Here is a 16,424-nt window from a genome sequence, read left to right on the forward strand (position 1 = left end):
AATACAAAGAGGCAAATTGTCCTATTTGCACCGTTTTAGAAAATTCTAAAAGTCACAATATCTTCAAAAGGTATATGTCAGATTAAGTAAGGAGCCATGAAGATTTTGGTGACAATGTACTTTCACAAGTTAGACTTTATATTTTAATAGGTAATTGGGACAAGTATAAATGAGCCATAACCAAGAAACTCAGTATCAGGTTACATTACATGAGTGAGTGACCTGAGATGAAGGAACTGGGGCCAAGTCAGGAAGGGCCTTGCTAGCGGGTGTGGTGGCTCACACCTGCAATCCCAGCAGTTTGGGAGGCTGAGGTGGACAGATCGCTTTGCACTCAAAAGTTCAAGACCAGCTTGGGGAACACGGCAAAACCCCGTTTCTAAAAAAGTACGAAAATGAGCTGAGTATGAACATCAAAGAGTAAAGTGACAGTGGCACCGTCTCTTGCCTGTGGTCCAGCTACTCAGGAGGCTGAGGATGGAGAATAGCTTCAGCCTAGGAGGTGGAGGTTGCAGTGGGTGGAGATCATGCCACTGTATACCAGCCTGTCTCAATTAAAAAAAAAAAAAGGCCTTGCTAAAGTGATGACTTCTAATAGAAGAAACAGTCTTGTATCAATTATTTAATCCATCCTATTTAAAAATAACTTGCTAGCACTAGCAATATTGCTATATTTGGTGGGGTTAGAAACTGCCAAGGCTGAATGCCACACACCTCCCTTAAGCAACCCCCTTCTTTTTCAACTTGCCACATACGCTTTACACTCCTTTGTAATCAGGTTCCCTGATCATAAACTTCAAAGAATCCAAGGGGCAATCATTATCCTGGAGCAGCACACACAGGGCTCCACTGGAGCTGTACTAACATACGGTATGTGTATATATCCCGTATTGTTTCCCCAAAATTCCAAAAAGTGGAATGTAAGACATATTTAGCTTTGATAGTTTTAGATAAAGAACTGTGGAACTTTAATGATAGCTATTGATAGCCTTTACATGTGTGACATGCTTCCCATATATGACATGCTTTCCATTTCGCTTAACTTTACATTTACAACCCTAGGAGGTCAGTACTATTATTGTCATCCCCATTTTACTCTAGAGCACAGGTTAAATAACTTGCCTGTGGTCACACTTTAATTTACTACATCTTTATGCAGCCTTAATTGAGACACTGTTTTAATTATATTACTTTGGCTAAGACAATATGCATAGGGTTTTTTCCTCTATGTAAGACGTCTTATTGAGCTATATACCTATATGTATTTTTTATTTCCAAAGTCTCTAAAATTTAGCAATGTCTAAGACTATATCCAATACCTTCTATAAGTCATTTCAAAAAGGTTGCAATTGGATTAAATATTTCTATTTTATAAACTTACAAACAACATAAATTCATTTTCACGTGGTACAGCAATCCTTATAAATGGCAGATAAAGGAAATACATGGATGTTTTAATGATTATTTTCCTACTTTCTAATGTGTATGTCTACTTTTTGGTCCTTTACAGAACACTGAACAAAAAAGCATCAGAGTAAGAAACAACCAACAAAAAAGCAAAGCATGTATGCCTTTACACTTGCAGTGCGCTCCAAGTTAGGTTTGTGATACTCTGCACAGAAAATGAGCAGATATGAGGTGAGCTGGAAGCAATCTATCACCTGGTGATAATGAAGGTGCCAATGATCATCTCCCCATAGTCAGTACTACTTACTAAGCAGCAGCAAAATGCCCAGCAGTGACAGACACATAAAATAAAACACAATCACAAATTCCGAGTGCCATGTGCCAGGTTCTATACTAAACTGTTTAAGTATATTCTCTCACTCTGTTTTGTAGATGGGGAAATTGAGGGTTAGTGAAAGATCACATACACAGCTGCTAAGTGGAAAGGTCAGGTCTGCCTGACTCCTAATCATATAATATTTCCACCCTATCTTGTTTAATACACTTTGGAATTGACTATCTTACTCTAATTTCTGGGAGATTAACCATGTCAAAACGCTAGGTACACACACTTTAAGACACCAATGAAAGAGAATACAAAAAATAAAACTACAACTCAGTTACATACTAAAATTGCGGTAAAAATCTAACCATAATAATACATTTTGTAATTACAAAGAAAAACTGGAAGAGAAAGATAGTTACCATTGATATAATGACTTATTAGTATGTAAACTATTTTTATATCAATTATTTGATGTACTTGTTACAATTCTGTGGACAACCTAAATTCAACACATCCCAAATGAACTTATTAACTTTTTCCTAAATCTCATTGCCACTTAAATTAACTACATCACTGTCTACTCAACAAGTTAAGTGAGAAACTGAATTTATCCCCTACCCCCCTCTTTCTCAGAACTCTTCCAGGAATTGCTTACTCTTTTCAATTAAAGAGTTCTTAAATATATTCATAGTGTCAGACACTCACTGCTATACTGTAAGTTCAGGCACTTATTGTAAAAATATTGGGTCATAAGTCACAAATATTTTTAAGGTTCTCGATGCACACTCATAAGTTACCTTCCAAAAGGAACATATCCCTTCATGATGACAAATAGAAGCAAAAAATATGATCCACACCATGTCTGAGTATTATTTCAGTTTCTAAGGTTGTGAGTCTAACAATGACGTATGAATGGATTCTGGAGAATTCAGGCACCGACATTCTCCATTACAAGTCAACCTGCAACAAGTAACTTTGAGCTCTGTCCTCAAATCTGTGCTTCTGACACAGTTTAGGACTCTAAACAATCTAAATTAAATGAGCCTTTAACAACTTTTTATTGCACAAATAAGGTATAAAAATGGCATGCATAATTTTATTTAGATCATTTGTTGGGATTTCATTGACTGGAGACATTCTCAGAAAAGACTACAATAATTTCTGGATATAATACTTAAACTCATAATAACAACAGTTACATAGAGACGTAGTATAGCAGAGTGCTTAGATTGCCTGGGTTCACATGCCAGCTCCAGCACTCACTCTCCATGAGTTCAGGGAAGTTCCACTGTCTCTGTGCCACAATTTCCTCATCCATAAAATGGTATAATAATAATAATAGTAGCTACTGGCTGGGTGTGGTGGCTCACGCCTGTAATCCCAGAACTTTGGGAGGCTGAGGCAGGCAGATCACTTGAGGTCAAGAGTTTGAGACCAGCCTGGCCAACATGATGAAATCCTGTCTCTACTATAAACACAAAAATTAGCTGGGCGTGGTGGAGCACTCCTGTAGTCCCAGCTACTTGGGAGGCTGAGGCAGGAGAATCGCTTGAACCTAGGAGGTGGAGGTTGCAGTAAGCAAAGATGGTGCCACTGTATTCTAGTCTGGGTGACAGAGTAAGACTCTGTCTGCAAAAAATAAAATAAAGTAAAATAAAATAAAATAAAAGCAGCTAAAAAGGCTATAAAATGCTTACAACGGTAAGCAGCTACTACATGCTACTATAGCAAATTTATTGAACTATTATGTATATTACATCTGCTATCTCACTTAATTACAATGTTGTAAGTCAAATATAGTTATCATTTTACAGATGAGAAAAGACTCAAAGAAGCAACCTAGTCAACATCAGAGAGCTAAGAAAGCAGTAGAGCTCACACTCAAATCCAAGCTTTTGTGGATTTATAGCCACTGTCTTTTTTTTTCTAACAATCATGCTACCTCATTTTAAAAGTCAGAAATTATACAAAAGTTATTATTCTCCTCCACTAAAAAGAGACTATATATGCAAGATTTGTAGAACAAAACTCTTTTTAAAAATCAATAAATACATTTTAAGAATGTATGAAACATGAGGAATAAAACATGGGAAGACTTTTGAGTAGGTCTTTATCTTACAGACTTAAAATTCTATAGTGCAGATTTAAAATTGGAGGTTTGATCATCAACACAAGTGCTTTTTAGAAACCCTGTCACATAATCTACATTTTAGTAATGAACCTGTTTCCCTGGTATGTTCACTCTTCGCAGCATCTGTCATTGCTATGAATGGTTGATCATAAGTACTGCTGTAGCCTTCTCAATGCTATTAAGCAGATGGCAGCGCTAAATCCAAATGATGTAGTACATCTCCCCGGTGGACTTTGTTTTCATTTACTACCATTATTCTACAATTCCTCAGTGATAAATCTCATGTGTTCTCAAGAACATTAAAGAGGAAAGTGACAGTGGCAATTGATTTATCGCCGCTAGCATGCCTTTGCCCTGCTACCGTGTTGTCATACACTTGTGGAGATCATGCATGAAGATTCCACGTGGTGGTCTTCTCTACATTTATAGGAACCTATTTTTTTCCCCCCTTACTAGTTGCTTTTGAGTTAGGCAAAAGAATGTAAGCTTGGTCTCGAAGAGAACAGAGTATGAGGACTAACTGATATTAATTAGCTTTGTGACTTTGGTCAAGCTCAAATTCTATGAATGTCAACTTCTTTTGTAAAATTAAGGAATGACAATCCTACAGAAGTTCTTAGGAATAAAATGACACAATATGTATGACAGCACCTGGATACATAGTAACTTACACTTGGTAAGTACGCAATAGAAATTTCATTCCTCCAAACTTGGTTAAGTAAATGAATCTTGAGAAACATTTTCCTTTTTTATTAAATTCTACAGAAATATTCCTGATGAAGATACAAAACTTATTTTCAATATGATCAAGGCATTAAATTTGTAGGACACTGTAACTTAGTGAGAAGCTCAGTCTTGCTTCTTGGACTCATCTAATCAAACTTTCAGTATGAGCAGTGCTTCAGGTTGTCCACTGACTGGTGACACAAATGCTCAGTGTAGCATTCACCAAACCCCAGCCATTCAGGGACAACTCTCAGGATATGCAGTATACTTGCCATCTACATACACACCTATCCTGCTTGTGACTTCATATTAACTCTCCATGTTAATTTTCTTTTACTTTAAATAAACTTGCCACCACTGAATTATAGCAATAATCATAAAATCATGGGTTTGATATGCTAACCACACTCTTTCAATAACTTTATAATCTAATCATTAAAAATTTTTAAGAAGTCTGCCCATGTAACGTCTGAAATCATATTGTGAGACGTCAATGATATGTGTACTACTCACTAGTATAATGGAATGAAAATGGACTCTGAAATCAATAATGTCATTAAGTGTATCACTCAGGCTACTTAAACTCTTGAGTCTCAGTTTTCTCAATAATAAATTGAGGATAATATCCACCTTTTAAGGTTAAAATTAAGATCAGAGGGTGGTTGTGTGTGTGTGTGTGTGTGTGTGTGTGTGTGAGATACACTACAGCAGATGGTCAATATATAATAACCATAATAAATAGCAATACTTACACATGCTAACACTCAGTCTTGGGATGTTCCTTCCCTTTTCCCTGTCAGAGCTGACAAAGATTCTCTGCTTGGCTAAGCTTTAGTCAGCCTCCTGATCCTTCTCCTAGGCCCATCTGTGCAGCTCCTTGTAAAATCCAGTTTTAAAAAAGAAGCTTGCTGAGTCAGTTTAGCAAGAACACACCACCCATGATATCTGATCACCCCAATATCTGATCGGGTTCCTTATCCTCTCCAGGGGAGGGGATGTCTGATCAATCTGGACTGCCTCTGGCAAGAATCCTGTTAGGTCGGTTCGGCCAAAATCCCCCCTACCACTGATATTTCCTCTCAGGAATTTTCTGTCTCCTGACCCCAGCCTGTATTCTTGGCTATGAATTCCCACTTGTCCATGCTAGATGCAGAGTGGAGCCTGGTCTCTCTTCCCCACTGCACAGTCCCACTGCAGTGGTCCATGTATCTATTGCAGTAGTCCTGAATAAAGTCTGCCTTACTGCGCTTTAACAAGCATCACCAAAGAATTTTTTTTCTTTACAGGGTTGTGGTTTCACTTTTTCACCATTGTCTCTACTCTTTGCTTTTTTCTTACCTGAGAATTAAGTATTTACAGGTTTATGGGGTTATTTGGGTTGATATCTCTTGGTTTTGGTTGATGTCTAATAGTACTGTGTTAGAAGTATTTTTGTTGATAGTTTATAATGCTCAATTTTTATTAGCACTTTTCAAGACCCTTTATGTTTTATTTAGTTAATGATCATCACTATAGGAGCCAAATAGTTCTTTGGAGAATTTATACTTACTCAGAAACACAGACTAAAAATATTATGATAATTATTAGGATAGTAAATAAGACATCAAATGTAAACTAATTCCACTTAGTATAGAATAAAATAAAGACATTTACAAGGGGTTTCCAGGAGTCAGAAATGGTATCTGTGAAGATTCAAACCATGTCGGGGCAGAGGAAGGGCTCTCAGGGCTGAGGCTATTATCACCCATCCGTTTAGATTCACTACACTAGCTATTCAGAAGCTGTGCATCCACAGGAAGTAATCAACAACGATTTTTGAGCCAATGTGTATTGGAATAATTCCCATATTGTAAAGAATAGTTTATATTTCTCTTCATAGTAATTGTGTCAAAATCTTGTTATTCATTAAATGTGTGAAGTTATACAAACAATGCTTTTGTTTTATACTGTAATGTTAGCATTATCAAGGTCATTACAAAAACCAATGGGGAAATGTAGCGGAACTACACTGCATTTTTTACAGGAATTCTCATTTGTACTCTGATTTGAGTACAAGGTATTTGAAAACTGGGAGAAAAAATTCCCAACTTGTAAAACTTCGAAAGAGAAACTTGTTTCTGTAATATAACAGTGTCATAATAATGAGGACCTCAGGAGTTTAAAAGTCACTATGGAAAGAATCCCTTCCATACAACAGATCATCCTCGACGGCAGCCAGGCCACCCTGCTGTCTTATTCAATTTTGTTTTCAGGTGGGATATGGCTGTTGACCTTCCCAACTCTCAGTGTACAGGAAATACTGACACTGACCATCCACAGGGGAAGAGTCCCTTTGCAAGGTTTCCTCTCACTATAAAACATTTGCTCGCACAGTCCTTGCAGGTTTCCCAGAATCTGCTCTTCCTAGTCGACTCTTGTGTGGAACAGCAAGCAGAAGGAATTTAGAGCTGTAGAAGGATGGCAGGAACTCGGGCTCACACTGTGCCACCTCCCTATGCAAAGCACCTCATCCAGTCCTCAAGCAGAGACAACAGAGTGGACAACAGACTTCCCTCCACACAGTTTACAAAGAGTGCATGCTTTTCTGTCTCTTTCAGCCTTCAGGCCGGCCCTCTAAACAAGAAGCTTTTTACACTTTTCTCACAAGTAGAAACAGTTACACATCTTATAAACGGAGGCTACGGAGGCTTCGAAAGGTTAAATAACTCACCCCAAATCACAGAGCCAGTAAATGTTAAAGTTGGCGTCTGACCATAGGTCTGTCAGACTCTTAACCACTGTGGCACTGGTCTCCGTTTCTGATAATACATCGGCATAAATAAAAATGTTTTTGAACTTGTAACTGTAATGTGCTTATGCATACTATAATATTACTAAGTTATATTTTAAATAACATATAAAACATTAAAATAGGCATTTAAAAAGTAGGAATAGGAGGTGCTGCTTTCCAGTTCTCTCTCTGCGGCTTGTGGACTGTCTTGCTTGCCCCTAAGTGAGTATATGGCAGAGACAGACACAACCAGAATCATTTAACTCAGTGCTGCCTAGAGAAGACACTGTTTAATAGAGACCTTTCCAGTAGCCACATGTAAAAAAAGTAAAAAGAAATAGGTGAAATTAATTTTAATAATTTTTTTAACATTCTTTTTTTCATAGGAAATCTCTGGAATGTGGTGTGAGTTTTACTTCCAGCACATCTCAATCTGGACCAACCACGGGTCAAGGGTCCACAGCTCCATGTCTAGTGGCTGCCACACGGGACTGAGCAGCTTGTACCTCTGCTCTGTGCTCTCTCCTACCACACAAAATGTCAAAGAACATTTGCAGAACAGCCTTGTACTCTAAAAGGAGGCCAAGTGAAGAATTCCTCACTAATACCGGACTATAACTGTAGCATAGCACATAGTTTCAAATTCTGAATTGAGAGAACTATTTATGTATGAAATGAATCTTACGGAACCTGAACTGTCAAAATCAAGACACGTTTGATTAGACATCAAGTGCTACATGGCACTGCCTACCAGTGCATATGAAAACTGGATGCTCCTGGACGGCAGTGGCAGTAAATGCTATTCACTGAAAGGATCTAATGTAAAACTGGAAAAACAAATTTCTTAATTTCACTAGTCTAAGCCCTACAACTTTAATATGTATATTTAATATAAATTAAATTCCCTATTTGCTTAAGGTTGTCCAAATTTGAGAAGGCAAAACTTCTAGTTCATATTGAAGCATAATTCCTAAGAGATTTTAAAGCATCACAAAGCATTAGATTTTTGAATACCGTATATGGGAAATATAAACAGGAATTAGTCCCAGCAACTGTAATCAAAACCATGACAAAAGGAGAGCTGAAAGGCAATGGAGAGAGAACGAAACAGAATGTTCTGGCACCAGGTGATCTCTTTGTGCTGCTGCTTGGCCTTGTGAGTTTGAATAAGGAGCTTCACTTCTCTGAATCTGGGAATGACATTTTTAAACTGGAATTCAGCAATATCGAAGGGGCTGCAGAGAGGGGAGACAATTTATGTAAAGTAGATGAAACAATGCCAAGCACTCAGGAAAGACTAAGATGATGGCCGTGATGATTTCCTCATTAATATCTACTATTTGACACTGGGGATGATCTGAAAATCTGCTATCCTAACTGGTTCATACCAGGTTCCTAATTCTGAAACAGGCAGTGTTGTGCTTAAACTGGTGTTAGCGTATGTGCGTTTTACCTGCTGGATTGTGAACCCTGCCTTCTCAAACTCATATATTGAAACCCTAAATCCAGTCCCTCAGACTGTGACCGTATTTGGAGACAATGCCTTTAAAGAGCTGATTTAAATTGAAATGAGGCCTTTAGAGTGGGTTCTAATCCAATCTGACTGGTGTCCTTCAAAGAAAAGAAAATTTGGATACAAAAAGAGACACCAGAAATGTGAGTGCACAGATAAAAGTGCATGTGAGGACAGGGAGAGAAGGCAGCCATCTGCAAGCCCGGGACAGGGGACTCAACAAGACTACAGTATTTTATTATGGTAGCCCCAGTAAACCAATATGGTGCACAGAACCATTTCTTCACCCCATGCTATACACAGCTGCTTCCTTTCAATTTATAGCAGAGCAGCTATTTAGTGTAAGCTAAGAGTGCTATAGTGGAAAAGATACTAATGTATACTTACAGTCAGACCTCAGTTCAAAGTTTGTCTCCTTTGTGTAAACTGTACAATCTGAAGCAAGTTATCTAATTGTGTGAGCCACTGTTTTCTTCTTTAAAAGGGACAGATGTTTATTTGACATGTTGAGGATTAAATGAACATTCGAGAGTATCTAGCAGTGGCTTCTGCATTTGTCCATGTGAGCACTTCTCATACAGTTCTCTGTACTCCTTCAGGTAAGACAAGCTGTAGCAGAGAAAAGATCACTTCAAAGAAGGTAGATTGGCTGTCACAAAAGATGCTTCTTTTAGTGAATCTTTCCTGATATTTCAAGGGCTTATAATTTATAACATACCAGTATCTTAATTAGTCTCTGCCTCTGGGCTCACCATCTGCCAATCCAGCCTTCACAACTGTCATCTAATTAATTTCTCTAAATCCAAGTATAAACACATCATAGCTTTACATGTAACTCTTCGATGGCACTGTCTCAGCTCCTTGTGGAGGAAACATGCCCTCACTGCTCCTGCACCCCTCTCCCCACAGCTCCTGTGCACCACATATTCCAGCCCTACACAATTACGTGTAGTTGCCACACAAAACTTACTGTTCCATACCTCTGTGACTTGCTAGCCTTATCTGTGAACTGCCCTTCCCTGTTTGTCACCTGGTGACTACTACTTATCCTTCACTTTCTCAGGTAAATGTCTGCAGTATTCCCAACCAGAATTTAGCTTAGTCTTCTTATGAAAACAATGAATTTCTCCTCTCACAATAATTAGCATATTACACTGTTTTAAAGTATTTATATTTGTTTCTTTCTAGCCAATAAGCTTTTCAAGGATAGAGTCTCCATCTTAATAATCTTTGTATTCCAAGCATCAAGTATAACGCCTAGCACAAAATGGACATTCAATAAACACCGACTGAATAAATAACCAAAGAACAAATGCTTGTCATCTATCATATAAATATATAATCAGAGCTTAAAGTAGAAGGACCATGAGCTTTAAAAGCCTGGGTCTACATTTGGGATTAGTCATCTACTTCTCTGAGCCTCAGTTTCATCATGTATATTAACTCTTGCTGTTGTTATTTGTATTAAAACAAGACATATAAGTAACAGATTAAATTCCATGCCTGATTTAGAGCAGGCTCTAAACAAATGCTAGCTCCCCTTAGTGATCTATCAGTTTACCCGCAGCCACATTTTGATATCACTCTTCTTGACAGATCACAGCATTTCATAGGGCAAATGCTTTAAGTTTGGTTCTTTACATCAAATATCAAAGACCAAAAGATCACAGGGACTATAATCTTCTATTGTAAATATACTTCATAAAAAAGTTACATCTTGGTTTCTACATCTATTAACTGGAGGAAACTATATTTATTGTATAGGACTGGGTTGATGCCTGTGAAGATCTACTGAAATCAAATACAAAAACATTAGCATAGTATCTGAAACACATTACTCAATAAATATAAAGTCGCTTCTCTTTTCTCCACAGAATGAATCGAACCATAAACATCACTATATTGTGATACAGTTCAAGCAAAAAACATGCTCGCATTTGAAAGTCCACCACACTGAATAGAGTCATGTGCTAACAACGTCTCAGTCAACAACAGACTGCAGGTACAGCGGTGGAGCTATGATATCATAATGGTGCTGAGAAATTCCTGTCACCTATTCAATGATCCTGACCCTGGGTAGGTCTATGCAAATGTGCGTATTTATGTCTTTGTTTTTAATTTTAAAAAATGATAGGCTTGGTGTGGTGGCTCACACCTGTAATCCCAGTTCTTTTGGAGGCCAACGTGGGCAGACTGCTTGAGCCCAGGGGTTCAAGATCAGCCTGAGAAACAGGGTGAAACTCCATCTCTACTACAAATACAAAAATCAGCCAAGCATGGTGGCACATGCCTGTAATCTCAGCTACTCCGGAGGCTGAGGCACAAGAATTCCTTAAACCTGGAAGGAGGAGGTTGCACTGAACTGAGATCATGCCAGTGCATTCCAGCCTGAGTGACAGAGCGGGGAAGATAAAAGTTTACAAAGTAAAAAAAAAAAAAAAAAAAAAAAAAAAAAAATTAAAATCGATAAAAGTATATAGAAAAAGGATACGAATAAAGGAAATACATTTGTACAGCTGTACAATGTATTTGTGTTTTAAGCTAAGTATTATTACAAGAGTCAAAAATTAATAAAAAACTGCAAGTTTATAATGCAAAGAAGTTGCAGGAACTAAGGTTAATTTATTATTGAAGAAAGAAAAAGACTTTTTAATAAACTGAGTGTAGCCTAAGTGTTCAGTGTTTATAAAGCCTGCAGTGGTGCACGGCAATGTCCTAGGCCTTCTTCACATTCACTCACCACTCACTCACTGACTCACCCAAGAGCAACTTCCAGTCCTTCAAGCTGCATTCATGGTAAGTGCCCTGTATGGGTATACCACTTTTTATCTTTTATACCATATTTTTACTGAAGTTTTTCTATGTTTACACATGTTTAGATACAGAAATACCATTGTATGTCCATTGCCTGCAGTATTCACTACAGTAACATGCTGTGCAGGTAGACCACACAGCCCAGATGTGTAGCAGGCTATATCATGTAGGTGTGTAAGTACACTCTATGATGTTCACACAATGACAAAATTGCCTAAAGACACATTTCTCAGATCATATCTCAGTCGTTAAATGACGCATAACTGTATATAAATCCCATAACAGATATGGGAACAGAACTAACAGAAATGAGCAGTGAGCCTCTCACACAAATGTACCAGGGTTAAGAATATGCACTTGGCAGTCACACACCTGTTACCATTTTATAAGCTGTTTGGTCACAAGCAAGCACCAGAAACTCTTGGTTATCTGATCTCCTCATCTACAGCAATACTATCAGCTTTAGAGTACTGTTGTCAGGACTGATCTGTTCAAACAATCTAGACTGTAAGGCCTTATAAAATTTACGGAAACAGTGCCAGGAATACAGTATTCACTCAGCAAATGTGGGGATGGGAGACTTGCTTTGCTAGGATATTTAGACTACATATTGAAATATCTGTGGATATTTATGTTTTTAAACAAAATCTGAGAAGGACTTATTTATAAAGGGTACAAATCTTTGACTTAGAATATCTGACTTAGAATTTCATCTTTCCACTTACTGTGTGATTTCTGGCAAATTACTTAATTCTGTGCCCCTTTTCTTCACGTATACAATTGAAAACAATTGAAAAATATACTTCATAAAGTTGCTGGGATACTTAAATGAGACGGTGTATACAAAGTCTTATCAAGCACTTACCACATGCCAGTCACTGGGCTCCGTAAGTGTTAGGTCTACCCTCAACACACTAAAGGGTACAAATACGATATACTTCCACCAACAAAGACCAGTTGAGAGTCAAAGTTCGAAGGCTACTGAATACTTACAAGTTATAGAAGAATAAAATTTGGTATGAGCAAAAACAAAAAGTTTTTTTTATATCCCTGTCTATCAGGACCAGAGTTAACAAATAAGAGAACCTATGTGTTCAAAGCTTGACTGGCACCGGACAAGTTCAAAAGTGAATTTGTGTTTCATCAAAATCACCTCCTAGTCCATATTTTCTTATGCTTCAGAATCACTCTAAAGACAATATTTTGTTTTGTGTATATGTCTACCTTTATCTTCCACTTAGAATTTAAAACATAAAGCAAAAGTTTTCCACATATTTAGGACAGCATTCTCAACAGAAAAAACACTAATTTTATGTATCAATGAACATCAAGGTAATATTAACAGAAGAGGTAATATGAAGCTCTGTTTTGCCTCTGGTAACATTTACTTATTTGTGGGTAAATATTTCTTTGGAAAATAAATTACAGCTAAGTCATTATTCACAGGTAGGAGTATGAAGTTGTTAGAAAACAGGAGAGTTGCTACTTAGAAACTGAAATGTTCTATGAATAGGAAACAAAACTTTTGATAGTTTCTTCTCCAGGCACTGACAGTGTGGGATACTTACACAGTTCCAATGTAATTTTGGGCCTTAACACTAAATAATCACAGACTTTGAGGCCATTATTCCTCCTCAAAATATCCTGAACATTTACGTCAAATTTTTAGACTAAAATTTCAGTTTTTATTTCCCAAGCCTGATTTCTCTAACATTACGGTAAACTTGGGTAGGGTAATACAAGCTGGTTGCTAGAACAGATATGGCTTCTCCATTTAAACACATACAAAAACAGGGCAAGCCAAATTAACCTCTCTAGCTGACTGCCATACTTCTCCCAGAATATATGAATGTGGAAGGGAATGATTTCTGCTGTGGGGTCTGGTAATAAAGACTGACTCTTACCTTTGGGCTGGGGTGCTATAGCTGTTATCATAGGAATCATAACTCTGTTCATCATAAGCAGTGCCATATCCATCATCATAGTCCTAAAACATAATAGGAGAAGTACAAAAACATTCAGAGAAGTTTCTAAAAAGAAAGAAGCATTCTGCTTTTAGTGAATTTCCATTAATTCAGCTGGCATTTAATTATATGTCTACTTATAGTGTAAAGAAAAATATAGGAGGGACTTTAGTGAAAACGGTGAAGAACCTCCACACATTCTCTCTACAAAAGCCAAGAAAGAGCAATTGGTAAAAATGGTTAGAATCGCCATTTTCAGAACCCTGGAAATTAACCAAAAGATTGCAGAGATCTAGAAAATGTCTTTTTTCTTTTTTTTTTAAATGGCTGAATCCCGGTAAGAACAGTGAGCTTTGCGCTCTTCTAACTTGTTTTATTCCCATACCCCACTCCCCAACTCTGCAGGAACCTTGAAAACCAACAGCCACAATCACCAGGAGTCTGGATGCCGCTAGAGGGGGCAGAATAAGGCTGGAGTTCTGACAAAACCCCATTCCTAGAGCACTGTCTTCATTTGACCTGACTCAGACTTCACCCTTTGCAAAATGCCTTTTTCCTCAGGGTATCTGAAGAAAATACTTAAGAGGCAATTGTTTGACATTTCTGTTGCCTGAGGTAGTGAAGAAAAACTGAGCAAACAATGGGCTAATCAAAAACTTTCAAAAGAAAAGTAGGGAATGCGGTGTTCAAAACAGGCCTTGTAAAGCTCTGAATTATTCCTGGCAATCTAGAAGGCCGGGACCATTCACAGTGCCACATCCATGCCCAGGAAAGACCTGATAGAGCTCTGAGCTCTCTCTTCTGGCTGACCTTGAGGTTAAGCATGAGTCCCAATATGCACCCAGAGACCCTTGGCAAAGATTAGAAAGTTTCCAGGCATTTACTAAAATCTCTGCCCAATCATTAGCTGACTAGTAAACTAACTCAGAGGAGACTTCAATAGCAACACACAAGAAAGAGAGACTTTATAAGATTAGTTTAGAAAAGTCACTAAACAAGTAACAAAAACAAACAAGAAACCCTGGAAACAATTGATCTCCAGAGTTTACACATTAAATGTTCAGTTTTCAACAACAACAACAAATTGAGACATGCAAAAAAATCCACAGAAGTATGTCCCTACACAAGAAAAAAAGCAGTCAATACAAACAGTCCCTGAGGAAGCTGAGACATTGTACTTACTAGACAAAGACTTTAATTTGGTTATTTTCAATACAGTTGACACTTGAACAACACATATTTGAATTGTGTGGGTTCATTTAGTGCAGGTTTTTTTCCAACTAAAAAATACAGTATTCATAGAATGTGAAACTCATATATATGGAAAACCAACTTTTCAAATATATATATTCTGCAGGGCTGATTATGAAACTTGATTATGTGTGGATTTTGGTATACACAGGGGATAGTTGTGTAGTCAAGGAATTAAATAAAAGCCTTTCTAACCAACTAAAGTATAAGAACAGTGTCTCATCAAACAAATAATATTAATATAGATATAGAAAACATAAAAAATAACCAAGATAAATTCTTAAGTTGCAAGTACAATAACTAAAGTAAAATACTCATTTTAGAAGCTCATCAGCAGATAGAACTAGGATGAAGAAAAAAGTTAGTTATCTTGAAGATGGATGAGTTGAGAAAATCCAGTCTGAGGAAGAGAAAAACAGATGAATGAACAGAGTATCAGAGATCTATGGGACAGCATCAAAAGTATGAACATATATGAGCATATACATACTGAGAGACCCAAAAGAAAAATAGGAGTAGATTATTTTGAGAAACAATGGCTGAAAACTTCCAAAATTTAATGAAAAACTGTACTCTACACATCCAAGAAGCTCAATAATCTCCAGAAAGGATAAAGTCAAAGACCCAAATGTAGACATGGTTATTGTCAAACTGCTGAAAGACAGAGATAAAGAATCTTGAAAGTAGAAAGAGAGAAGCAACTTATCACATTCAAGAGATTTTTATAATATTAGCAGCTGATTTCTAACAAAAACCATAAAGGCCAGAAGACAACAGGAAGTCATATTAACAAGAAAAAAAAAAAAAAAAGATTGTCAACTAAAATTTCTCCATCCAGCAAAGCTATCCTTCAAAAATGAAGGAGAAATTAAGACAAAGCTCATTTGACTCCACATTAAAAAAAAAAACAAACCACCACCACCACCACAACAAAAGAACACTGGTAAATCCTTAAGTAAATATAAAAGATAGTATAAACTTTTTTTAAAATTTGTAACTCTTTTCCTTCTATCTGATTTAAAAGACAAATACATGAAGAAATAAGTATAAATCCATGTTGATGGGTACGCAATGTATAAAGATGTAATTTGTATGACAGTAATAAGACAAAAATGAGTGGAGAGAATGGAGCTATTAAAGAGCATTTTTGTGTTGGTTTAATTCTGAGAAAGCAATATAAATAATTTAAAAATAAAAATGTAGAAAAAGAAACAACAAATAAAATAGTGCAGTGAATAAAAAGAAAACATTTAACACAAAAGAATGTAGTAAGGTACAAGAAAAGACCTAAAACATGTAGAAAACAAATGGCAAGATGGCAGGTATAAATCCTACATTATCAGTAATTACATTAAGTGTAAAAGGATTAAACACACATATTAAAAGGCAGAAATTAGCATCATGGAAAAAATGATCCAACCACATGCTGTCTATAGCGGATCACGAGGTCAGGAGATCGAGACCATCCTGGCTAACACGGTGAAACCCCGTCTCTACTAAAAAAAATACAAAAAATTAGCCGG

General features: G+C 37.0%; 1 protein-coding gene across 2 annotated transcripts in view; it reads right to left on the reverse strand.

Moving 5' to 3' along the window:
- KHDRBS3 (KH RNA binding domain containing, signal transduction associated 3) overlaps positions 1-16,424 on the reverse strand; it is a 201,304-nt gene that overhangs the window by 35,767 nt on the left and 149,113 nt on the right. For both annotated transcript variants that reach the window (XR_004059337.1, XM_010364506.2), the window contains exon 7: positions 13,591-13,673. Coding sequence is in view for 1 of the 2 variants with exons in the window: in XM_010364506.2 (XP_010362808.1) it covers positions 13,591-13,673 (83 nt within the window). In the remaining variant the exon portion in view is untranslated. The remainder of the gene's footprint in view (positions 1-13,590; positions 13,674-16,424) is intronic.

This window comes from Rhinopithecus roxellana, chromosome 9 (assembly GCF_007565055.1).
Source record: "Rhinopithecus roxellana isolate Shanxi Qingling chromosome 9, ASM756505v1, whole genome shotgun sequence".
Classification (NCBI taxonomy): Eukaryota; Metazoa; Chordata; class Mammalia; order Primates; family Cercopithecidae; genus Rhinopithecus; species Rhinopithecus roxellana.